Source organism: Moschus berezovskii, chromosome 18 (assembly GCF_049115385.1).
Source record: "Moschus berezovskii isolate FMDL1 chromosome 18, NW_MosBer_1.0, whole genome shotgun sequence".
NCBI lineage: Eukaryota > Metazoa > Chordata > Mammalia > Artiodactyla > Moschidae > Moschus > Moschus berezovskii.
This window is the reverse complement of record NC_142477.1, coordinates 47,649,385-47,676,834: the sequence shown is the minus strand read 5'-3', so window position 1 is coordinate 47,676,834 and position 27,450 is coordinate 47,649,385. Positions and strand designations below refer to the sequence as shown.

General features: G+C 36.8%; 1 protein-coding gene across 1 annotated transcript in view; it reads left to right on the top strand.

Moving 5' to 3' along the window:
• The window catches only part of HCN1 (hyperpolarization activated cyclic nucleotide gated potassium channel 1), a 220,978-nt gene that overhangs the window by 76,303 nt on the left and 117,225 nt on the right, over positions 1 to 27,450 (top strand). The window contains 1 exon segment of the mRNA XM_088827586.1: positions 8,450 to 8,668. Coding sequence (XP_088683712.1) covers positions 8,450 to 8,668 — 219 coding nt within the window.

Sequence of the window (27,450 nt, the reverse complement as noted above, 5' to 3'; positions counted from 1 at the left end):
AGACAATTTTTCTGTCAGTGGGGATTGGGTTAGAAGTTGGATGCTATCTCAAGAGAATGAAATAAATTTTTAGAATGAAATAAAATGTGAACTTCATTCTGTATACCAAAGACAAAAAACCTTACTTAGATAAAAGATATAAATGTAAGTAAACATAAAATAACATAATCTCAAGAAATTTAGGACATATGAATAATCTCCGATTTAGGGAGTTTTTTAAACCAATACAGGAAATTTGTAGCTGTCAAAGTGAAAGAAGTAAAGTCATTGAGTCGTGTCCAACTCTTTGTGACCCCATTGACTGTAGCCTACCGGGCTCCTCTGTCCATGGGATTTTCCAGGCAAGAATACTGGAGTGGGTTGCCATTTCCTTGCAATTTATTTTTCTACATAAAATGATGAATTTGTATGGCAGAGTAAATTAGATGTAAATATTTAAACCAAATAGTTAAAGAATTGATATCCAGTCTTCAAAATATTACTGTATTCTAAAATAAAGAAAAATAAGAATTTCATCAGAAAAGAGGTCTAATTAATTAATAAGTATGTGACACCTTCTCAAATTCCCTACTCAATGAAATATAAAAATAAGAGTAACAATGCATAGCTTTTTTCACTATAGAAAGTGATGAATTATTTTTACTTGTTTTTGGAAAACTTGTTTTGGGAAACATGGCCACCCAAGACGGATGGGTCATGGTGGAGAATTATGTCAAAACATGGTCCCCTGGAGAAGGGAATGGCAAACCACTTCAGCATTCTTGCCTTGTAAACCTCATGAACAGTATGAAAATTCAGAAGGATATGACATTGAAAGATGAACTCCCCAGGTCGGTAGGTGCCCAATATGCTACTGGAGAAGAGTGGAGACATAACTCCAGAAAGAAAGAAGAAACAGAGTCAAAGTGAAAACAATGCCCGGTTGTGGATGGAACTGGTAATAGAAGTAAAGCCCAATGCTATAAAGAATGATATTGCATAGGAACCTGTTATGTCAGGTCCATGAATCAAGGTAAATTAGAAGTGGTCAAACAGTAGATGGCAAGAGTGAACATTGACATTTTAGAAATCAGTGAACTAAAATGGACTGGAATGAGTGAATTTAACTCAGATGACCATTATATCTAATACTGTGGGAAAGAATCCCTTAGAAGAAATGGAGTAGCTGTCATAATGAACAAAAAAGTCTGAAATGAAGTTCTTGGGGGCAATCTCAAAAATGACAGAATGATCTCTGTTCATTTCCAAGGCAAACCATTCAGTATCACAAGTAATCCAAGTCTATGCCCCAACCAGTAATGCTGAAGAAGCTGAATTTGAATGGGTCTATGAAGAACTACAAGACCATCTAAAACTAACACCCCAAAAAGGGTGTCGTTTTCATTATAAGGGACTGGAAGGCAAAAGTAGGAGGTCAAGAGATACCTGAAGTAACCTGCACATTTGGCCTTGGAGTACATGGCAGGGCAAAGGCTAACAGAGTTTTGCCAAGAGAACACACTGGTCATAGAGAAGATTCTACACATGAACGTCCCCAGATGGTCAATATAAAAATCAGATTGATTATATTCTTTGAGCCAAAAATGGAGAAGCTCTGTACAGTCAGCAAAAACAAGATCGGGAGCTGACTGTGTCTCAGATCATGAACTCCTTATTGCCAAACTCAGACTTAAATTGAAGAAAGTAGGGAAAACCACTAGACCAGGTATGGCCTAAATCAAATAGATTCAAGGAATAGATCAAGGGATTAGATCTGATAGACAGAGTGCCTGAAGAACTATGGACGGAGGTTCGTGACATTGTACAGGAGGCAGTGATCAAGACCATCCCCAAGAAAATGAAATCCAAAAAGTGAAATGGTTGTCTGAGGAGACCTTACAAATGGCTGAGAGAAAAAGAGAAGCAAAAGACAAAGGCAAAAAGGAAAGATATACCCATTGAATGCAAAGTTCAAAAGAATATCAAGGAAAGAAAAAGAAGCCTTCCTCACTGATCAGTGCAAAGAAACAGAGGGAAACAATAGAATGGGAAAGACTAGAGATCTCTTCAAGAAGATCAGAGACACCAAGAGGACATTTCATGCAAAGATGGGCACAATAAAAGACAGAACTGGTATGTAACTAACAAAAAAAAGAAGGTATTAAGAGATGGCAAGAATGAACAGAAGAACTAAACAAAAAAACATTTTCATGATCCAGATAACCACAATAGTGTGATCACTCACCTAGAGCCAGACATCCTATAATGCAAAGTCAAGTGGGCCTTAGGAAGAAGCTTCACTATGAACAAAGTTAGTGGAAGTGATGGAATTCCCGTTTCAAATCCTAAAAGATGATGCTCAGAAACTGCTGCACTCAATATGCCACAAATTTGGAAATCTCAACAATGTCCACAGGACTGGAAAATGTCAGTTTTCATTCCAATCCCAAAGAAAAGCAATGACAAAGTATTTCAAACTACCGCACAATTGCACTCATGTCACACGCTAGCAAAGTAATGCTCAAAATTCTCCAAGGTAGGCTTCAACAGTACGTGAACTGTAAACTTCCAGATGTTCAAGCTGGATTTAGAAAAGGCTGAAGAACCAAAAATCAAATTGCCAATATCTGTTGCATCATCAGAAAAGCAAAAGAATTCCAGATAAACATCTACTTCTGCTTTATTCATTATGCCAAAGCTGTTGTGTGGATCACAACAAACTAAAAAATTCTTAAAGAAATGGGAATACCAGACCACCTGACCTGTCTCCTGGGAAATCAGTATGCAGGTCAAGAAGCAACAGTTAGGACCAGACGTGGAACAACAGACTGGTTCCAAATAGGGTAAGGAGTACGTCAAGGCTGTATATTGTCACCTGCTTATTTAACTTATATGCAAAGTACATCATGCAAAACCCCAGGCTGGATGAAGAACAAGCTGGAATCAAGATTGCCAAGAGAAATATCAATAATTTCAGACATGCAGATGCTGCTGCTGCTGCTGCTAAGTTGTTTCGGTTATGTCCGACTCTGTGCAACCCCATAGATGGCAGCCCACCAGGCTCCCCCACCTCTGGGATTCTCCAGGCAAGAACACTGGAGTGGGTTGCCATTTCCTTCTCCAATGCCTGAAAGTGAAAAATGAAAGTGAAATCGCTCAGTCTTGTCCAACTCTTCGCAACCCCACAGACTGCAGCCTATCAGGCTCCTCCATCCATGGGATTTTCCAGGCAAAAGTACTGGGTTGCCATTGCCTTCTCTGGATATGCAGATGATAGCACCCTTATGGTACAAAGTGAAGAAGAACTAAAGAGCCTCTTGATGAAGGTGAAAGAGGAGAGTGAAATGCTGGCTTAAAACTCAACATTCAGAAAATGAAGATCATGGCATCCAGTCCTATCACTTCATGGCAAATAGATGGGGAAACAATGGAAATGGTGAGAGATTTTATTGTCTTGGGCTCCAAAATCACTGCAGTTGGTGACTTCAGCCATGAAATTAAAAGACACTCCTTGGAAGAAAAGCTATGACCAACCTAGACAGCATATTAAAATGCAGAGACATTACTTTGCTGACAAAGGGCCATCTCATCAAAGCTATTGTTTATCCAGCAGTCATGTATGGATGTGAGAGTTGGAATATAAAGAAAGCTGAGTGCTGAATAATTGATGCTTTTGAACTGTGTTGTTGAAGAAGATTCTTGAGCGTCCCTTGGACTGCAGGAAATCCAACCAGTCAATCCTAAAGGAAATCACCCCTAAAGATTCAAGGACTGATGCCAAAGCTGAAACTCCAATATTTTGGCCACCTGATGCTAAAAACTCACTCACTGGAAAAGACCCTGATGCTTGGAAAGATTGAAGGCAGGAGGAGAAGGGGACAACAGAGGATGAGTTGTTTGAATGGCATCACTGACTCAATGGACATGAATTTGAGCAAGCTCCGGGAGTTGGTGATGGGCAGGGAAGCCTGGTGTGCTGCAGTCAATGGGGTCTCAAAGAGTTGAACATGACTGAGCGACTGAACTGATTCACAGTTTTTTTCATTCTGGCAGTATATTTTAAAATCAAATTGAAAACTCTGCTTTTTGACCCAATAAACACTTTTCTAGGAATCTGATCGATCAAAATAAGGGTTATATGTACTAGGTTGTTTATTATAGAATAATTTGTCATGGAAAAAAACTATGAAACAATAGAAAATGGGTGAATTAGCTATGTGACATCACTAGATATTTGGAGGGATATTTCTGTGAGAAAAGCAATATACAGAAAAAATGTATATAATTCATTTTTGAAGGATAAAAAGCCACAATCTCAGAATGTGTGTGTGTGTGTTTTACATACATTTATGTTAACATGGAAAAAGGTATAGAGAAAACCATGCTTGGTTTAGGAAGTAGAAATGGAGGGAAAGGAAGAGAGGGGTGGATAAAACACAAGTTGAAAAGTTTTCCATGATTCAAAGTAATCATGAAACATATAAAATAGACACTTATTTCAGCTCATTTAAGATAGAGTATATATGTCTATTGTGTGTGCCTTAGGAGATAACTGAAAATGAACGTAACACACATTCTTATATAAAATTGTTTAGCAGCTATCCAGTTGCATTATTTAAGGAAATTGGTTTAAACTTTACTCTCTAGCTCCTCATACTGCTTCTCCTAAAAAACCAACAAAATGAACAGAAAGTGCAACCTCCATTGGACACCTTTTTGAACTTTTTAATTATTTCTATTATATCTAATTACCTCAAATGCTTAAACAACATAAAGGAAGAAATTTTTGTGCTAGTTTTAACATTATTGTTAAAATTTATTTATTCACTTCTTTTGACAGTAATAAAAAATTTGAGTATCTCTCCTGAATTATGCTATTTAGACTCTAATCTATGAGAAAATATAAGTGCATGACGATCATCATATACAGGATAGAAGTCACCATGACAGGTGAATACCTGTAGTTCTCTAGGCGTTCCCAAGAGATTTAAATCCAGTAAGAAACTAGTCAAGCTTGTTTTCTTTCTATCCATTCTTTGAATGGATCACAGGATAAAAGACCTTTGTTTATTTTGTAGTTTGGTTTATAATGTATCCAGTTTTAGTATTATCAGTATGAAACTGAGTCAGATTTCAAGAATTTAAGTATCATTTTAAATAATAGGTACATTCAAGATTTTTATAGAGCACATTGCTCTGTTAATTAAATATTCCATTTCTTGTTTATGAAACATCTAGAATTTGGGGAACCCTAAGTATATTCCTGAAAGTATCAGCTCTGTTCATTCCCCAAAATGCAAACTTGTACATGAGTTCATTATACAACTTGCCATGTATAATATCATAAATAATTTTCTTTCTTTAAAATTAAATTTCCTTTTATAATGACAGAGACTATGGTAGCTTAATATGGCAACATGACCTATTGTATAGAAAAATAAAATGAATTTCACTTTAAGAACCTTAACTCTTTCAACTAAATGAAACTGATTATATTTTATTTGTCTGCAGACTCAAGTTCCAAAGTTTATGAGGCTGGGTTTTTCAAACTTATCATGTTCTGTTTTAATCTATAAACTTAACTTTAGAAAGCCCTATTAAAGCAATGAACAAAATATCTGTACATATATTTAATATTAATACATTATTTTAAAATTTATGGTTATTTAAGAGTTACTTTGACAGACACTGTATGTGTATGTGATTTATGATCTGGGAGTTGTAAAAGGACCTACTTTAGGAAAGATTCTGCACTTGGATTCATGCTCTGCTGCAGCCATCTTGAAATTCATAATAGCGTTATCTCTGAATTTATGTTCATAAGTAAAGTCCACTGGGACATGGAACCATGAATATGAGCATTGGTGCTGCAAGGAGGCAGCTGTCTATACACAGGTTCAAGCCCACAGGCATAGCAGGAAGTACCGAAGCCAAGCAGTTGGCCTGGCAGCAAGGCACAGATATGCACGCCTCAGCAGTCTTGGATGCTGTGTGTCCCTAGTGTGGACAGGCCTGAACTGGGGCCAGGTTAGCAGTGGTAAAGGCAGCAACAGAAGCAGCCGTAGTGACACTTGGCTACAGAGACACACGGGAGGACTTTCCATGCCAGCCAGGAGAGGACCATGCTGACTCCCCTATCAGGCCCAGGAACCCATCTCCAAAGTATCTACACAAATATTAAATCTCCTAAGTTCCAAGACAGACCCTATGGAGCTCAAACAGTAAACTTTGTCAATAAATTATTACATGATAAATGAATTCATTTTTTATTTATTTATTTTTATTTATTTTTTTTAATTTTTATTGGAGGCTAATTATTTTACAATATTATATTGGTTGGTTATGCCATAGCCATTTCAATAAAAGTTATCAGGGAGTTATTAGAATTCTTGATTTTAAAATGTCCAGATTTGACAACTCCTGCAACATTGTGATGCAAATATGCACCAGCCTAGCAGTAAGAAATTTAAAGATCACTTATAGAGGAAAATAACACTATTTTCATATGAAGTTTTAAATGAGCCAGTTATTAACAAGGAAGACAATTTTTAAATTAAATTTTCCTTGTAACTGAAAATACAGGAAGATAAAACATAATCAGGCATTATGGGTTATATACAAATCATGAAACTATTTTTGGCTTCTTGCATTGATCATTCTTTAATTAAAAGTTACAGGAAATGTCAGAGGAAACATTAAAATACCATTGCATACATTTACATTTAACATTAAGTTCAACAGAAAAGCAGTGCAATGGTTCTTTGTTGTTATAGAATTGTTCTGTATCTTGACAGCGTTGGTGAATATAGGAACTGATACATGTAATAAAGCTGAATAAAACTAATTTATATATACAAATGAGTACACATTTAGTGAAATATGAATGAGATCAGTGGATTATATTCATGTCAGTTTCTTGTTGTAACATTGCTATATAGTTTACAAGATTTCACCTTTAAGAAAAACTGATGAATTGTACATATTTCTCTATTATTTCTTACAATGTCCATGTTCATTTACAGTTATCTTAAAAACTGTAATTTAAAAATATGACACAGTTTCATGAATATGATTTTTATGGAGTTAAATCATTTATTAGAAATTATTCTGTGAGAATCATCAGCTCCAGATGTACTAAAATTTATGTATTAAAATAATTTATCAAACATTCATCCTAATGTCCCCAGGCTATAAAATACGCCAGTTCCAGTAAAGGTTGCATCAACAGATCTTCCCCCAAATTAAAAATGTATCAGAAATTATTTGTGATCTTGCATTAGCCAAAAGGAACTGATGTAATTTTCAGTTTTATATTTGAAGATGAAATTATTAATCATATAAAATTTTGATGACCTAAGGAATGAATTTGTCAGAAAACTAAGCTATAAAAATTGTATGATCATTCAAGATATCACGATAGTACAGTATTACTTATATTAAAATTATGATACCAGAATTTCACTTTTTGAAATGTATGTTTATGTTGTTACTCAACTAGCACTATTATCCCAAGTTTTATAATGAATAAAATATTTTAAGGAAAATTCTTTATATATTATCTTCAACAATACTTTTTCCCCCTACATTTTAAACTAAAGGCTTCAAATTTTTATTTTACCCTGAGTCTCATAAATGAGGTAAATCCTGGAGTAGGCAGTTTGATACACTGATCAAAAAAGTTCTTTAAGTTTTATCAGACAATATATAAGATATATTGAACAAATTATTTTTGTAGAATTGAGCTTAAGGTAGAGTTTTGAAATGACATCAGAAATTGCATCTAATAATTAATCTCAGAAGTCAGCGTTTTTTTATTTCATTGTCCTCCAAGATATTATTTTATTTATTTTATTTTATTATTCTATAGAAAGCCAGTAAGATTCATCCATCATCAACTTTGACATTTGAACTTCAATATACATTACTCAGAGAAGGCTTCAAGGAAGTCTTTTCACTTATCAGATCTGTATTTCCAAATTATGCTAATTTTTCATTTAAGGTATTGAGGTATTCGTTGTGGTCTATATAAATATATCATTTGGACTTTCAAAATTTTAATATCATAGCTTTGATAAAAGTTCCTATACTTAAGCCTATGTGCTTCATATCAATCAGCAGCATTTCTCAATTTGTAAATATTAATATATTACTAGAGAATGACACAGATTTCCTGGAAATTTTTAAATGAACTTATCAACATTCATTCACGCAACTGTCCCAAAAGGAATTTTTAGTTTTAAAAACATATAAAACTGACTAGGATTGCATATTTTAACTGTAGACTATTTCTATTTCATTATATTTATCAAGTTTTGAAAAACAACAGGTCTTTTGATTAACTACTGGGGCGAAGTATCTGTGTAAATGTTCTATTACAAGAATGTTATAATGCTTCTGTGTATCGGTCATAATCATTTTTCTTCTGCTATCCTAATGGTTCACTCTATTTCCTTTTTCTCTTCTGTTGCAGAATGATTCTTGGGGAAAGCAGTATTCCTACGCACTCTTCAAAGCAATGAGTCACATGCTGTGCATCGGCTATGGAGCCCAAGCCCCAGTCAGCATGTCTGACCTGTGGATCACCATGCTGAGCATGATTGTTGGGGCCACCTGCTACGCCATGTTTGTCGGCCACGCCACGGCTCTAATCCAGTCTTTGGATTCCTCAAGGCGGCAATACCAAGAGAAGGTAATTAGTTTTATCTATAATATATTCAACCATCTAGTTTGTCAATTTAATAAATAGTATTCAGATAAATAAACTATGCCCTGTATCGAAACTATAATGAGCTAAAATGTTCAAAGGAGGAAACCACAATATGTTTCCATATTTTGAAGTTTCTTCAAGATGGTCCTCATAGCTTTTGTTTCCAGTTTCTCTCTTAAATACTGTATTTTCTTTTTAAAAAAATCTGAATTTTCATTCACAAAAAAATAATTCCATGTTTCAAATGTATGAAGCTGATTTGAGGTTTTTGTCTTGGTTCCTATTCTATAATTTTTAAACAGTTAAGATAATATAAAGACTTCTCTTGTACATGTTAGAAAAATGTGAACTGATTAAATGCAGAGAGACGACCATTGCACATGTCTCTCTTTGCCTCTCTGCATGTTGCAATCATAATTTATATTAAGTCCATATGCATAGCTGAGCATATGTTGTACTTATATCTACATAAGTCACCACACACCCTCCAGTCTTTAAAATGCATACTAACAGATGCTATCATGCATTCTTACACACAATGTGTTAATTGAAATGATTGCTGTGCTAAACTTTTCTCAAAAGAGAGAAAGTAGATATGTGCACTGATTTATTCATTGGATTTTGTTTTAATATGCTGAATTATTTTGTTGGTACTAGACCTTTGGATAATCAGACAGTACTTATATTCTTCACAAACATCAGTAAATTTCTGACAGATAAGAATGTTTTATAATTGAAGAAAGAATTTCTAGTGTGGGAGCTCTGTTGAACATGATAGAATATATAATATATATGCACCTTGCTAAAAAACATATATGAAAGTAATGGTTCAAACAGTTCTAGAATGTCTCCTGATGAGTAATAACAGCTTAGACTCATAAATTCTTCACCAAACAGGCAAAGATCATTTCATTTGTGACTTTATTTACAGAAGTTTTCAACACTTTATGTTTGCCATAATTCATCATCAAATTCTTGATCTTACAAGGATTTGGTCGAGGATAAAGGATACTGGAATAAGTTTTTGTTACTTTCTGACACTTGAAACAATTTAGTCAGGAACAGCTGGTCATTTAGGTGAACAGCATTGAGTCCCTCTCCTACATCTCCCTAGAAGAGGCCCTGAGAACCTGGCAGTCACCACCAGCCTCCTTCTGCTGAGGGCTCTGTGCTCTGCCAGAAGGCGCTCTTGGATAAGACCCAAGATGTCAGGCTAGCCCTGCTGCATCACTCAGATCTGGTCCACAGAGAAGGCCTCAGGCATCCATCTCTTAGCCCATCTCTCAGCACTACTGCTTCCTCCACCAGAGCAACAAAGAGCCTGTGTCTAGCCTTCAGTTTCTTGGCAGAGTCACACCCCAGTGTCCACAGGCTATTTACATGTTCTCAGATGTGAATTGGGCTCCAGACTCATGTCTCAACTACATGAACTTATATCAAAGATCCCCAAGTGATTTTCTTGACGTCCCTCTGAAAGGTCAAGGGTTAGAAGGTAGCCCTCCCACAGCCCTATCCCAAAGCAGGCTGGGGAAGGGACTCACAGAAGAGCAGTCATTCCCTTCAAAGAGGTCTGCTCACTATTGTTGCCAGGAAAGTTCTCTTTCTACTCTCTGACCTCTGTAGACCTTCGATGAGATTGATACCTTCAGAAGTCTTCCAAGTTGGATCCCCATTTACAGTTGCAAACCTGTGTAGAAGGGAGCCTCTTACATAACCAGCATTGTGATATCTCAGGCTAGCAGCTCAGTAAACATGAGGAAGGAAGAATAAATCCTAATGTAGCAGATTTTTAGACCTTTTATTTTAAAATCTCAGTTCTTAAAACTTATTCCACAGCTAATATAAATGAATCATAAACATACACACACACACCCCTGTACACACATGAGTATATATGTTTTTATTATTTTAATTTATTTAATTGAAGGATAGTTACAATATTGTGTTTTTTCCTGTCATACATCACCATGGATCAGCCATAAGTATATATATGTCTCCTCCCTCTTGAGCCTGCCTCTCACCTCCCACCCTATCCCATACCTCTAGGTTGTCACAGAGCTGCTTCATTGTTGAATTACCTATTTGATTGTTTCCTGGTCAGATAAGTTTGTACATCTTGATTGAAACAATGAACTGAAAGATTTTTGCTATTAGTGTGTGCGCTCTGAACATTTAACATTTTGTCTGCCCTCTGCCAAACCCCCTTGTATTTTAAGGGATTGATGAACACTTGGGAAATGCCTATCCAGACGTACTCCCCACAGTGAGCATTCCGTTTTCTTACGTTGACCTTGGGTAGTTACTATCTTTTCTAGATAGATCCACAGTTCATCTAGTCTTTTAAAATGGAATTGCTTTAGATCACTCTGTGTCTTTATACTGTTGTGTCTCAGTTCTTACACTTCAGCACCCCTGGGAAGCCTACTATTATTTCTACACTTCTCACTTGTTTTCCTGCCAAATAATTCTAGTAAAAGCAGTGTTTCGGTGTGCAATTTTCCTTTGTAATAAGCAAGAATTTTAACACAAAGCACATTATGAATTTAGAATAAGAAATTTTCAACTCACCTTGGTGTACCTGACGTACATGAATGACTTTTAGTGTGAAATTTGAACATGACAAGTATTTAATTGTATGAGGAAATTATCAGATTGAAATAACTATATACTGAATAGCTTCTGAATCTAAGAAGCGAAGTGTATATTAATCTAAGGCAGGTTCAGCAATGAATGACTTGTTTAAATAGACTGTGCTTTCTAATGATAGAGCACGAGGCAGTAAGCCAGTGCTGCTCTGGGCTTCAGATATTGTGTATGTTGCCTAAAATTGTAAAAACTACTGATTCTTTGTTTAATAATGATAACAAATTTAACATTCTAAATTTTTCCAAATGGACAAAATTGTATCATGTCAGCAAATGTTTATGATCCCTTTGGAATAAGAAGGTATAGTTTAACATAAGTAGCCTCTCAACCATGCAGGTGAATTATGTAATCCTGAATGAAATCATGCAGTTGTGCAATTTTATGTAATCATATCAAAAATATTATATTCTAAACCTAGTCAGTTCAGGCAAGTGTTTGTTTTTTTTTTAATGAATAATCCATGGATTATTATTCTTTTCTTGTAATGAAAGTCTGTAATCAGGACTGTCATATAAGCTTCTTATTTCATAGAAATATTTTTAATCAATCTAGTCTTCCAAATTTGTATAAGGTAATGTTATGAATAAAGACAAAAGACTAGGCACTAAGACCTGCTTTCATTTTTGAACTAGTCAAATCCCATTTATAGTAAAGCAAATTTCAGGTCATTTAAAATGAACTGATTACGGGTAATACGCCCTTCAAAAATAATTTGTTGGAAAAAGAATGGTGCCAAACCGACTTTTAAACTCATGGATCTCATAGCCAAATCTCTCTTCTGACCAGAAAATTATTATTCTCCCAACAAACCAAATGATTCTGATCTGCCCCCGTACCTTTCATCCTACTCCTGACATACTTTACCCCTTTTCCTGTTTACACAGGTTCTACCCTTCCCTTTGGAAGACTGTGACACCTTCCCTGATTATCCTAACCTACAATAATCTGTTTACTGTGTATATTCTGTCCGTTTCAGAGGAGCATAATACCCCAATACACAACTGTCCCCTCTGAGCATCACGCACTGAGGTTTCTGTGTATTGGGGAGGAAATACACAATAACAAAGACACAGATCTTCCTACCAGGGTATTATATTCCAGTTTATAGTTGTCCAACTGTGTTTTCTAGCAAATAAATGGGAATAAGAGTTTATCCTTCGAAATTTTTGAATTCTGTCACTTGAATATACATGAGAGCATCTTCGAAATGTTGATCCTGTTGTTTATTTATATGTATGTAAACATATTGCTTCAGCTGTTACAGCAAATGCTTATGTATGTATGTATGCATTTGGCTTACACACAGGTCATGTTTTGGAAACTAAATTTTCAATATGCTTTCCCTTCTGGAATTCTGAGATTGGTTTCCTGTAAGTAAAAGATACATTATCAAAATATCTTTCTTGAAGCCATTGCTTGATTCCTGGGTTGATCAGGAGGGTGCTCTGCTTTAAGCCGTGATGAAACCCTTTGTTTCAGAAAGAAGGATGGGAGAGATTGTCAGGACTGTCATGTGATTCCAAGTCTTCAATTTCAAAAAACCATTCTATGACTAGAGTAATGGCAGATCAAAGGGAAAAAAAAGTTGGAGTAATGGCCATTGGCCATGATGGTTTATAAATAATGCTTAATATTTAATAATACTTTAATATTCCATTAAAAAGAAAAAAGTTGCCTCTTATTTCTCACCCCTTCTTCATTATGTCAAGAAGTTAGTCAATTGAGCTTCTAATCTGGTTTGCTGGTTGTGTAGACTTGTGATAGTATTTGTTGTGATAGTATTTGTCTTCAGAAGAACAAAAGGTCTTAGAAGTTATAATGATCTTGAACTTGGAAAATCATACTGACCCAGTATTTAAAGGAAAACTGACTTGATGCCCTCATTTTCTTTGGAAGCATTCTTAGTGGGAAGAGGTAGCTCTAAAATTCATATGTATTCAGTAAAATATTTCATATTATTTTCTTCATTATTTGTAAATGAATGTCTTCTTCTGCTACAAATGAGAATGCTATGAACAGAACTCCCACATGGTTCCTTAATTAGTTGGAAAAGTGTCCAATTCAGCTATTCTATATACTTTTGCTTCCCAGGAGCTGAATTTATTGTACTCAGATATGTTAAAGTGGTAGTACTGCCAAACATTCTCAGGCCAGGACAGCCCTCGGACTGGGAATATTTGTGAGATTTTCTCATAGAAAACTAACAGTGCTGCAGCCCTTGGGTTAGCTTCATGTTGCCACTTCAGCTGCTAACAATTGGGCTCCTGGCAAATAATACTTTAAATGTTCCACAGGGAGAAATATTTTTACATTAACTATAAGTACTGTTTTAAAGATAGGTCAGGCCAAAGAATATTCAAACTACCATACAATTGCACTCATTTCACATGCTAGCAAAGTAATGCTCAAAATCCTTGAAGCTAGGCTTCATGAGTACTTGAACCGAAAATTCCCAGATGTACAGGCTGAATTTAAAAACGGCAGAGGAACCGGAGATCAAATTGCCAACATTTGTTTGATCATAGAGAAACCAAGGGAATTCCCCAAAAGCATCTATATCTGCTTCACTGTTTGCACTAAAGACTTTGACTGTGTGGATCACAACAAACTGGAAAATTCTCAAAGAGATGGGAATACCAAGCCACTTTATCTCCTGAGAAACCTGTACACAGGTCACCAAGCAACAGTTAGAACTGGACACAGAACAAAGGAGTGGTTCAAAATTGGGAAAGTATTGCATCAAAGCTATATATTGTCATCCTATTTATTTAACTTATATGCGGGTGACATTATGCAAAATTCCAAACTGGATGAATCACAAGCTGGAATCAAGATTGCTCGGAGAAATATCAACAACCTCAGACATGCAGATGATACCATTCTAATGTCAGAAAACAAAAAGGAACTAAAGAACCTCTTGATGAGGGTGAAAGAGGAGAGTGAAAAACCTGGTTTAAAACTCAACATTCAAAAAACTTAAGATTATGGCATCTAGTCTCATAACTCGGAGAAGGCAATGGCAAGCCACTCCAGTACTATTGCCTAGAAAATCCCATGGATGGAGGAGCCTGGTAGGCTGCAGACCGTGGGGTCGCTAAGGGTCGGACATGACTGAGCGATTTCACTTTCACTTTTCACTTTCACACATTGGAGAAGGAAATGGCAACCCACTCCAGTGTTCTTGCCGGGAGAATCCCAGGGACGGGGGAGCCTGGTGGGTTTCCGTCTATGGGGTCACACAGAGTCAGACACGACTGAAGTGACTCAGCAGCAGCAGCAGTCTCATAACTGCATGGCAAATAGAAGGGGAAAAAATAGAAGCAATGACAAATTTTATTTTCTTGGGCTCCAAAATCACTGCAGACGGTGACTGCAGCCATGAAATTAAACAATGCTTGCTTCTTGGAAGGAACAATATGACAAACCCAGACAGTATGTTCAAAAGCATAGTCATCATTTTGCCGACAAAGGTATATATCATCAAAACCATGGTTTTTCCATGTACAGATATGAGAGTTGGACCATAAAAAGGCTGAGCACTGAGGAATTGATGCTTTTGAACTATGGTGCTGGAGAAGACTCTTGAGAGTCCCTTGAACTGCAAGGACATCAAACCAGTCAATCCTAAAGGAAATCAACCTTGAATATTCATTGGAAGGACTGATGCTAAAGTTGAAGCTCCAATACTTTGGCTATCTCATGTGAAGAACCAGCTCATTGGAAAAGACATTGATGCTGAGAAAGATTGGGGGCAGGAAGAAATTGGGGCAACAGAGGATGAGATGGTTGGATGGTATTATCGACTCAATGGACATGAGTATGAGCAAATATATGGAGATAGTAAAGGACAGTGAAGCCTGATGTGCTGCAGTCCATGGGGACATCATTTAGTGACTGAACAAAATCTACGAGAAAGAGAGTTTGAGGCTCTTAATTTAACCAAGAAGAAAAATAGAATTTTGCCAATTGTAAATTTTTATTTTACCACTGATTTTCAATCTTTGTATTTTAATATATCCCACAGGTACCTCTTTCATTCAGTGATAATTTTTGTATGAAACTCCATATTAAATGCTGAAATTTCCTGAATCTTTGTTATGAATAAGGACTGTAAAATTGCTAAAGATTTGTCCTCACCAATCCTTCATTTAGTTCTTTGTAGGTAACATTTACCATTTGCAGTGTATCTAACAACTTTCTTGTAGTGGCTATAAAGTAGAGTTGCATTTTCTACTATTTTCTTTTATTGATTGATGTATGGATATTATCTTTTAGAAATGTGTGAATTTTCATTTGAATATCCTTTAAGTTTTTTTTTTAATTAAAAAAAATTACTGGGGTATAATTAATTTGTGGTGCTATGTTAGTTTCAGGTATACAGAAAAGTGAATCTGTTATACATACGTATATCAACTCTTTTTAAAATTATTTTCCCTTATAGGCCACTGCAGAGTTTTGAGTAGAGTTCCCTGTGCTATACAGTAGGTCCTTATTAGTTATCTTTTTATGTATAGTAGTGTGTGTGGGTCCATCTCAATCTCTCAATTTATTCCTCCCTCTCCCCCTTACCCCCAGGGATCATACATTTGATTTCTACATCTGTAACTTTATTTCTGTTCCATAGATTAGCTCATTTGTTTTTTATATTCCACGTGTAAGGGATATCATATAATATTTGTTTTTCTCTGACTTACCTCACTCAGTATGACAGTGTTTCAAGTATTTTGATGTATTGTATTTGGTCCCTTATATGTCATAACACATAAATACATTATTAAGCATCTTTATAGGGCAAAAACTTGTCACTAAGATTCACTAATCTGACAAGATCCCACAATGTATGAGAATCACTGCATGGGTTTGCATTTGTTTAATTAGATCACTGAGATCCATTTGAAATGTGCCTTGAAGAATGCAGAAGAAATCACCAGACAGAGGTAGCCACCATGGGGGAAATGTCCTTAAAAGAGCACTAACTGTGAGAAGATTCTTGACAGACAGGAACAAAATGTGCAAAGGCCCAGTGGTGGCTATGTGAGGTAGATATTGAAGTGTCTAGTTTGATTGGCAAAGGATGAATTAAGTGTGGCTCAGAGGTTAAAGCGTCTGCCTCCAATGCGGGAGACCCGGGTTCGATCCCTGGGTCGGGAAGATCCCCTGGAGAAGGAAATGGTAACCCACTCCAGTATTCTTGCCTGGAGAATCCCATGGACGGAGAAGCCTGGTAGGCTATAGTCCACGGGGTCGCAAAGAGTCGGACACGACTGAGCGACTGAACGGAACGGAACGGATGCTCTGCCTAAGAATAATTTTCAAGGCTGGAATGATAAGACTGTTGTGTTAGGAAAAAGATACCCTTGCAAAATTTTAACAATGGGAGGTAGTCATTGAAGCTTTTAAGAAAGTGAATCACAGTAGTACATGAAATATGCTGTCCTCCTAACTGAGATTGTAAGGGTCCAAGAGCAAGATCACTTCATAAATGCTTACTGTTAGAATTACTCAGTTCAGTTCAGTTCAGTCGCTCAGTCGTGTCCGACTCTCCGCGACCCCATGAATCACAGCACGCCAGGCCTCCCTGTCCATCACCAACTCCCGGAGTACACTCAAACTCATGTCCACAGAGTCGGTGATGCCATCCAGCCATCTCATTCTCCGTCGTCCCCTTCTCCTCCCGCCCCCAACCTTTCCCAGCATCAGAGTCTTTTCCAGTGAGTCAACTCATCGCATGAGGTGGCCAAAGTATTGCAGTTTCAGCTTTAGCATCAGTCCCTCCAATGAACATCCAGGATTGATCTCCTTTAGAATGGACTGGTTGGATCTCCTTGCAGTATAAGGGACTCTCAAGAGTCTTCTCCAACACCACAGTTCAAAAGCATCAATTCTTCGGCGATCAGCCTTCTTCACAGTCCAACTCTCACATCCATACATGACCACGGGAAAAACCATTGCCTTGACTAGACGGACCTTGGTTGGCAAAGTAATGTCTCTGCTTTTTAATATATTATCAAGGTTGGTCATAACTTTCCTTCCAAGGAGCAAGCGTCTTTTAATTTCATGGCTGCAATCAGCATCTGCAGTGATTTTGGAATTACTAGAACAAACATATTAACAGGACAAGAATGCCAACCTTTTAAGTAGATAGGGACACTTGGGTCAATAAAATTGCTGGAAACAACAGTCTTTTCTAAAGAAGCAGGATCCAGAAAGTCTTCAGAGTTAAGATGCCATGTGAGTTGAGTCTCACAGAATCCAGTTTTTATCCATTTGATGTGCATTTATTGAATGCTTACTATGTGATGGGTCTGGTACTGGATGTTTTGCATACAAAGTGAGCAAGTATATATGGTGTCTTCTCTCATCATGTTTCTTGTAATACAATGGGGTAAGGAGGGTCATGGCACAGTAACAAGATTCATTCAGTTTAGTTCAGTTCAGTCGCTCAGTCATGTCCGACTCTCCGCGACCCCATGAATCACAGCACGCCAGGCCTCCCTGTCCATCACCAACTCCCAGAGTTCACTCAAACTCATGTCCATTGAGTCGGTGATGCCATCCAGCCACCTCATTCTCTATCGTCCCCGTCTCCTCCCACCCCCAATCCCTCCCAGCATCAGAGTCTTGTCCAGTGAGTTAACTCTTTGCATGAAGTGGCCAAAGTATTGGAGTTTCAGCTTTAAGAGCAATCAATTATCATAAATTTTTAAGTGCTCAGAATGTAAATGTATATTAATCTCTCTGATAAGAGATTTTAGGTCTCTGGCTTGATTCATGTGGGATGTAGTGGGAGCGAAGAAAAATAATATTTAGGAAGAGATCTAAAGAATGAAGAGAAGTAAGACAGTGAAGTAAACAGCATGGGAAAAAGCACTGAGTGTGAAAAGATTTGTCAGGATTCAGGAACAGACAGAAGGAATGTGTGACTAGAGCTCAGAGATAAGTGAAACAGCTCTGGACGAGACTGGAGAGACTGACTTAGGTCAAGGTGGATGGCACCTCATAGGCCTACTTAAACATGTTGTATTTTAGCTAAATGCTGCAAGAGTCTGGTAAAACTTTGAAGCAGAAGAGTGGTACATTAGATTTAATTTTTTAAAAGAGTGTTCAGTCCTCAATGTGCATAATAGATTAAAGGATAGCAAACATATCCTAGTGTTCTTTGTCATTAGGTAAACGCACCAGTGCTATCTTGCAGAGACCCAAGTAGGATTTCAGATTTCCAGGTAAAAGTATTGAATGGGATGGAAATACTACACAGGCCATTCCACAGTGAATAAATACTACTCAGGGCAAATGCTGAGCTGCTGTAAGAAGAAGATCCAACAATTTAGTGCCCTAAGGAACTGTATCATTTTGCTAAAAAGCTCTGTGGGATGAGAGGCCAGGTCAGTGGGATGGCACTGCTCCAGGTGGTCATTTTCTTCCAAGTTGTTCCTCCACTGTCACCTGGAGAGTATTCCCCAGCATTTCCTATGAATCATCATTACCTGGAGAGCTTGTTGAAGCAGATTCATGGGCCCCTCTTCCAGAGTTTCTGATTCATTAGGCCTAGGGTGAAGCCTGAGAGGTTTTATTTCCAACAATATCTCAGCTGTTGTTTCTGGTCCAGAGACCACCCTTCAAGAACCACTTCCCTAGGGTATTTTTCTAGTTTGCATGTCTAAAGCTGTGCCTTGGACATGTCTGCCTTCCAGCTCATAAGAGGAAAGAGAGACCCACACGTGACTTCGACTCACATCTCGTTGTTGAAAACTTTCAATTGATGATAATTTCTGAAGGAAGAGGAGACATTTAGTCCAGCTGGGCAACTTTGCAACCAGTTAGCAACTCTGTACAATATGAAAGAGGCAGAAGATGGATTTAGGTGTGAAATTCCTGGCCTCTGCCACAGATACTTGAGTGAAAATGAGTCAGAAAAATACTTGGGATTTTCTAGGAAGCATACATTTTGGATGGGTTATGAAGTACTTGAAAAGTAGTAGTAGATCCAAGGCTTAAAGCCATTTGTACTGATTTGATAAGTAATGGAGAGACATTGAGATTTTGAATATGTCCCGACACTATAAGAAGATGATAGAGAATGAGGAGAAATATGGAACAAGAGATGATAAAGAAGAATAAAGAGATGAACAAGAAGAATAAAATGGAGGGAAGAACTTATGTCTTCCATTAAGCCATCTGTTGGTAAACTTGGAATGTATTATCTAGAATGCCTCTTATGCACCGTAACTTATCTACCAGGGGTAATGAAGTATCTTTAAATGAAACAGTGGGCTGTATACTCTTATTAACAGATGTATTACTGTTAAAAATCTATTATATCAAAAATTAGATACCAATCATTTTATTTACTCTCGCTTTTCAATTGTGGTCTGATTATCATACATACTGACTTATCAATGTGGATTTTCTGTCATTTATAAGAATTGAAAAACGATTCTTATAAAACAGAGTTTCACCAGATGTGTCATAACATAGCATTCACTCTTCTCTGTCTAAAGTCAGAATTTTTTTTTCTGTCTGAAGAATGTATTCAATGAAATCAGAACTCATGAATTTAGAACTGAGTATACTGATAGTCTGAGCCTGAAATACAGTTTTAGAACTTTTGACATACAAATGAAACAAGTATAAATCACTTTAATGCAAAAAAGAGTTGGACACGACTGAGCAACTGAACTGAAATGAATATTTTACTTAAAAGATACATTATTTTGTTTAAATTATACAAAATTTACCAAGAACAAAATGCAATATGATTATTGTGTTTATTATTATGCTACTGTTAATAATAACAAAACACAATAACAAAAATTTTACCTAAAGTATACCTTATGTTATCAACCTAATATATAATGATAGGATATTGAGCAGTATCAGGTAATAATATAAGACATAATTCAGATGATAGCATAAGATAGATGATTATGTTCCACATTCACTACTTCAGCTTTGCCAAGTGAAATTATCTTAGAATAGTATATTCATTTTAAAAGATTTCTTGCTGTCCTAATTCACCAAGTTATTATTAAAATTAATGAAGTAAAATTTTAAAAGTTATTTTAAGCAATTGAGGAAAAGTCACTATTGAAATACTTAGCATTAGCATATTTTATGAAAAATGATCTTCAACTTTAGTACAGTATTTTTATTAATTGAAAATTAAAGAGGATCTATGATGTCTATTAAATGACAGAAATAGATTATTTTGACTTTTTTCCCAATGAGAACATAAAATACTGAATTTCATTTCAATGGTATGATTACTTCTTTACTTTCCCAGGGGTCAGATGATCATTAGAGCATCAAATTACTTTTTGTTTTTTAACAGAAATATCTCACCTATTTGGAGCTCAAATTAATAGTAATCATGACTTCCTGAATTAGGCTTCATCTCTGAATTCAGTGAAAAAGAAACACATTAAAAGTAGATGAAGAGCTGCTAAAAGTAGGTGCATGGAGAGGAATGGGGGACAAAAGCTGTAAACAAGATCAGGAACAAGAAAAGATAAAAGCTACGTTCAGCCCTGTGGCACAGTGCAGTGCAGGACCAAAACTTGCCTGTCTGCCAGGGTAGCTTTCAACTGATTTCAATCAGTCTGTGATCGGAGGACTCCCATCCAGCATCTGGGCTCCACAAATTTGAATCAGTTTATAAAATGTGCTTCCCTAGTGGCTCAGATGGTAAAGAATCTGCCTGCAATATGGGAGACCTGGATTTGATCCCTAGGTTGGGAAGATCCTCTTGAGGAGAAAATGGCAACCCACTCCGGTATTCTTGCCTAGAGAATTCCATGGACAGAGGAGCCTGGCAAGCTACAGTTACAGTTGGTGATGGACAGGGAGGCCTGGCGTGCTGTGGTTCATGGGGTTGCAAAGAGTCGGACACGACTGAGTGACTGAACTGAACTGAACTGAACCTTCCTTTTTATTTTTAGCTGCATTTTCCATGTAATCCATTCATATTTTTCACCCACAATATTTAGTACTTAAAAACAAACCAGAAATTCCGCAAACAAACAAACCAAGAAAAAAAAAACTGCAGGACATTTTTTTGAAGGTGGCAAACATTGCTTGCGATTCCCAGGTGGCTCGGTGGTAAAAAAAAAAAAAATATTACCTGCCAGTGCAGGAGACATGAGTTCAATCCCTGGGTAGGGAAGATCCTCTGAAGGAGGAAAAAATCCCATGGACAGAGGAGCCTGGTGGGATATAGTCCGTGGGATCACAGAATCAGACACAAATGAGTGACTGAGCACACACAAACATTACTTAAAATGTCAGAAAAAGTTACAAAGAATTATTATTCTAAAATATGTTTAAACTTTTTGAAGGGTGAAAGGATAAAAGCCTGAATCATCCTGGAATTTTTCTTTATTGAAACATTGTTCCCTGATTGAGTGATTCATTTTTCCCTTCTTCCTGGCAATATTATTATAGCGTTCTAGTAATACATGCTCCAGGAAGTTGTATGTTGGAGAAATCACAAAATTTAAGACGTCAAATATACAAATCAGTTCTCTGTTCTTTTTATAAATGAGTCAGATGACTGGATTCCAAACTTTGAAACATTAATAAAGTATTTATGCAGTCACAGTGATTGAAATTAGCAATATGAAAAATCTAGCATAAAGAATGTTATATCACCATATTTTATAAATATATTATAAAATAGCATCCTCTTATCATCTCAGATTTACATATTAATAACTGGAAAGTGAATCTACACAATTCTAATGAATCATAACAAAGAAAATAGTATTCTCAGAATGAGTTTGCAGGGGGTTCATCAGTATTAGAATATATCTAGGAGAACTATTGGAACTTCCATGGCAGTTCACTGGTAAAGAATCCACCTGCAATGCAGGAGATGTGGGTTCAATCCCTGGTCTGGGACAATCCCCTGGAGGAGGAAATGGCAGCCCACTCCAGCATGCTTGCCTGGAAAATTACATGGGCAGAGGAGCCTGGCAGGCTGCAGATCACAGGATCTCAAAAGAGTTGGACACAACTTAGCAACTGAACAATGACAACAGAGCTATTAAAAAACTAACAAACAGAAACCTTAATTAAATAGAGTTGGGAGACCAGAAAGGGGATCTCTCACACTCCAGAGCAATAGCAGATTCCAAAAGGAAGAAGAGTGCTCTTCTTTGCTGTCTATGTACCAGCCACAAAAAGCATGCACTCTTTGTTTACCCTAGCCATCCCACCTTCCTTTTCCTCCCCTTATTGTGCAGGAACTTGCACATGGCTTGTCTTGGTTGCAGACCCCAAATTACAGTTTTCTGCTGATCCTCAGTAAACCCATCCCTGCTGGAGAAGTACCTGGCAGTCTACTTGTTTCTGATCAACAGGACATATCTGCATTTTTAAATGGCTAAATTATCATCCAGATCTTTAGTACTATCTAGGGAAATTAGCATAAACATTTTCTTAGTTTAAAAGCTAAATTAAATTATTTGCTTTTAACTGGAAAGAAGGAAGATTTGTCTAGTTAGATATCTTTATTATGGTTTTCGAAGTGTTCGTCTCACTCACAGTCCTGACTAACTCTTGCACCCCCATGGACTGTAGCTTGCCAGGCTCCTCTGTCCATGGGATTCTTCAGGGAAAAATACTAGAGTCGGTAGCCATTCCCTTCTCCAGAGCATCTTCCCGACCCAGGGATCTAACCCAGATCTCCCGCATTGCAGGTGAATTCATTGCCGCCTGAGCTTTTACTCTCAATCAATTCACGTTTTAGAGATAAGAAGGTTGAGATCAAGAGATGTTAAGTTACATTTCATATTCACACATCTAACTAACAAAAAACAGCATTCTAATTTTGCAATTCACTGTGCTTTGAAGAGATGTATATGTTACTAAAGAGGATAAAATTTTCAGAAGTACTTTACAACTCAGTCTTTGTGATTTTCTTCCAACTCCAAGAGCAGACTATGACATCCAAAGAAGACCACACTATAAGCTAAAATTACTACTCTAAGACTGTAACATTCATATAAACAATTTTTTTGAAAAAGGCAGAAGTGCTTAGGTCAAACGTTTGATTAGCAGATTAATTACATTCTTCCTTGGTTCAGAACTTGTGTTTGTGAAGTAGAGTGTAAGTGAGCATTTAAACCAAATATAAATAACTTTTCACTTAAAAATTATTTTGCCAGTGCAGTCAGCTGTATACATAGTTAATTTACACTTTCAGTTCAGTTCAGTTCAGTTCAGTCGCTCAGTCGTGTCCGACTCTTTGCGACCCCATGAATCACAGCACGCCAGGCCTCCCTGTCCATCACCAACTCCTGGAGTTCACTCAAACTCATGTCAATCGAATAGCAAATCAATTATCTGATGTTTATTGACAATAAAATAATATCCCACTGATATCATGCTCCAAAGGTTTTCTTTGGCCCAGTTTGATGCAACATACACATTCAGATGTCTGTGAGGGTTATTGATATCTTATTACATTTGTCATTAAATTTTAAACACAAACCTTGGATTTATCAGAAAGAAGATGTGTTTGGCACTGTTTAGAGCTTTACAAAAAACCCTAAGTAATATATAGATTAAAAAGATAGACAGTTTTTGCTATAACTATTAAGCATTTATCATTAAATTTCCCAAAATTCTATAAAAAGTTATTTTACTTTTTTAATGGCTGGAGAAACAGTGGTATAAATGGATTATAAAACAAATCAGGACACAGGCATTTCACTGTTTTAGAATGTAAATAAGTCAATTCATGAGTTTTGCTAGCAACATTGTACATGTTTCTGGGATACTCTGTAAGCTGATTTTTTATCTAGAGATATATGTGGAAATATTATGTTAGTATTTTACTATTTTCAGTTCAGTTCAGTGCAATTCAGTCGCTCAGTCGTGTCCGACTCTTTGTGAACCCATGAATCACAGCACACCAGGCCTCCCTGTCCATCACCAACTCCCGGAGTTCACTCAAACTCATGTCCATCGAGTCGGTAATGCCATCCAGCCATCTCATTCTCTGTCGTCCCCTTCTCCTCCCGCCCCCAATCCTTCCCAGCATCAGAGTCTTTTCCAGTGAGTCAACTCGTCGCATGAGGTGGCCAAAGTATTGGAGTTTCAGCTTTAGCATCAGTCCTTCCAATGAACACCCAGGATTGATCTCCTTTAGAATGGACTGGTTGGATCTCCTTGCAGTCCAAGGGACTCTCAAGAGTCTTCTCCAGCACCACAGTTCAAAAGCATCAATTCTTCGGAGATCAGCTTTCTTCACAGTCCAACTCTCACATCCATACATGACCATGGGAAAAACCATAGCCTTGACTAGACGGACCTTGGTTGGCAAAGTAATGTCTCTGCTTTTGAATATACTATCTAGGTTGGTCATAACTTTCCTTCCAAGGAGTAAGCGTCTTTTAATTTCATGGCTGCAATCAGCATCTGCAGTGATTTTGGAGCCCAAAACACTAGTCTGACACTGTCTCCACGGTTTCTCCATCTATTTCCCATGAAGCGATGGGACCAGATGCCATGATCTTTGTTTTCTGAATGTTGAGCTTCAAGCCAACCTTTTCACTCTCCTCTTTCACTTTCATCAAGAAGCTTTTGAGTTCCTCTTCACTTTCTGCCATAATGGTGGTGTCATCTGCATATCTGAGGTTTTTGATATTTCTCCTGTCAATCTTGATTCCAGCTTGTGCTTCTTCCAGCCCAGCGTTCCTCATGATGTACTCTGCATATAAGTTAAATAAGCAGGGTGACAATATACAACCTTGATGTACTCCTTTTCCTATTTGGAACCAGTCTGTTGTTCCACGTCCAGTTCTAACTGTTGCTTCCTGACCTGCATACAGGTTTCTCAAGAGGCAGGTCAGGTGGTCTGGTATTCCCATCTCTTTCAGAATTTTCCACAGTTTATTGTGATCCACACAGTCAAAGGCTTTGGCATAGTCAATGAAGCAGAAATAGATGTTTTTCTGGAACTCTCTTGCTTTCTCCATGATCCAGTGTATGTTGGCAATTTGATCTCTGGTGCCTCTGCCTTTTCTAAAACCTACTTGAACATCTGGAAGTTCATGGTTCACATATTGCTGAAGCCTGGCTTGGAGAATCTTGAGCATGACTTTACTAGCGTGTGAGATGAGTGCAATTGTGTGGTAGTTTGAGCATTCTTTGGCATTGCCTTTCTTTGGGAATACTATTTTATATTTTAAAATATTAAGTATTTTTTACATTAGTTGGACATAGCCAATTATTGTAAATGAGTGAAAGTTATTTTTTTTTAAATTTCCTCGTGGAATTTGAAACTTTGTTGCAGATTTTGAACTTATATACTCATGTTATCAAATAGTAGTTTTGTTTTGTTTTTTTTTTCGGGAAAATTAGTCCACATTTTACAATAATTTAAAAGAAGATATAATGGCATTATACATACAAAATGTATCATGGAATAGTAATCTCTAACAATTTACTAGAATAGTTGTGATAATGTTGGCCCTAATGTTTCTACAGTGATAGAAAGGGCACCCTAGGATCTATTACTTCTATAGAAACTTATCTGAAATGCATATATATAGATTAGACTTCTGTGAGTTCTGAAATTTTCTCTTGAAATTTTCCAGAAAAAATATTAAATTATTTTCAGAGGTATCAAGTTTTATGAAGAATATATCCCATTGGTTCATGGGGTTGCTAAGAGTCGGACACGACTGAGCGACTGAACTGAACTGAACTGAAACTACTTATTTTTATGCATCTGATAATCCTATACTTAATAAGATTCTTAAGGAAATTAATTTTAAGAAATTGTGTAAGAAATCTAGCTTTGTAACCTTGAAAAGAGCCTTGCAGTATCATAATAGCTCTTTTCTAAAGGAAAACACTGTGTGATTCAGTGAAGCTGAAGATAGCTGCTATTAATTACTGTGCTCACAGCATACTTCTCTTGACTGTGCCGTGTTCTCTAGAAAAGAAAATAACATTTAATATTTTCTGATTTTACAAAGAATAAGGAAATTAACCTTAATTTGAACAAGCAACAGGATGTCTTAATCTCTCAGTCCCAGAAAGTTTCCTATGTTGTAAATAACAGAAAAGTTTCCATTTTAATTATCTGACTCCAAAATAAAATATAAATATATCTGTAGTATGTAAGTGTTAGTCACTCAGTCATGTGTGACTCTTGGATTGTAGCCCATCAGACTCCTCTGTCCATGGAGTTCTCCAGGCAAGAATACTGGAGAAAGTAGCTATTCCTTTCTCCAGGGGATCTTCCTGCCCCAGGAATTGAACCTGAGTCATTCATAAGGACTCCATCCTCCCAAAGGCCCCATCTCCTAATATTATCACCTTGGAGTTAGGTTTCAACAAGAATTTTGAGGAGACACAAATATTCAAACCAAAACAATAGCTTTATGAATTTGACTCAAGAATTTTTTTTTCAAAGTACCAAAGAATAATAAAATATGCTGAATTGTATGGTGGCCATGGAGATAATAGGGAAGCACTACATTAAGAACTGTGAAACCTGGTTTTATTCCTGACATTTACTAACTAGATGTTAAACTAGTATAAATGAATTTGCCACCCTAGACCTCTTTTCTTCATCGGTGAAATGACAGGATTTGAAGCTATTATCTCTATGTGCCCTGAGCTCTGAGTGTCTCCTTTTGTACTAAATTTGTGTTAGTTTCCCTTGGATGAGCCAAAAGGAGCTTTAAATGCCTGTTGGGTCACCCTTATAAATGTAATTCATTAATACTTTGTACTAGTTTGGGAGTATATATTGGGGAAAATATTTGGGGATATAGGGTGAGTAAATACTCTTTCTTAAATTTTATTCTATGTAAATGACTTTCAGGACTTATGCTAACATTTTTAATATCAAATATTGTATTTCGATATACCCCTCTTGGGGGACTTTATTCCACTAGTTTTGGGTTTGTAGCTGCAACCTAGTTTGTTACGGCATTACACATTTATAGTAACACCCAATCACACAGCTACCTGACTTCCAACTGTCTTAAGTAGGTCATTCACAAAACCAAAAATAATTAAGCTAAAATGCTCCTGAATCTTAGGGAAATAGGTGTCAACATGTAGGTAGTGTTTGCCCAACTGAATCACTTCAGCTGTACACC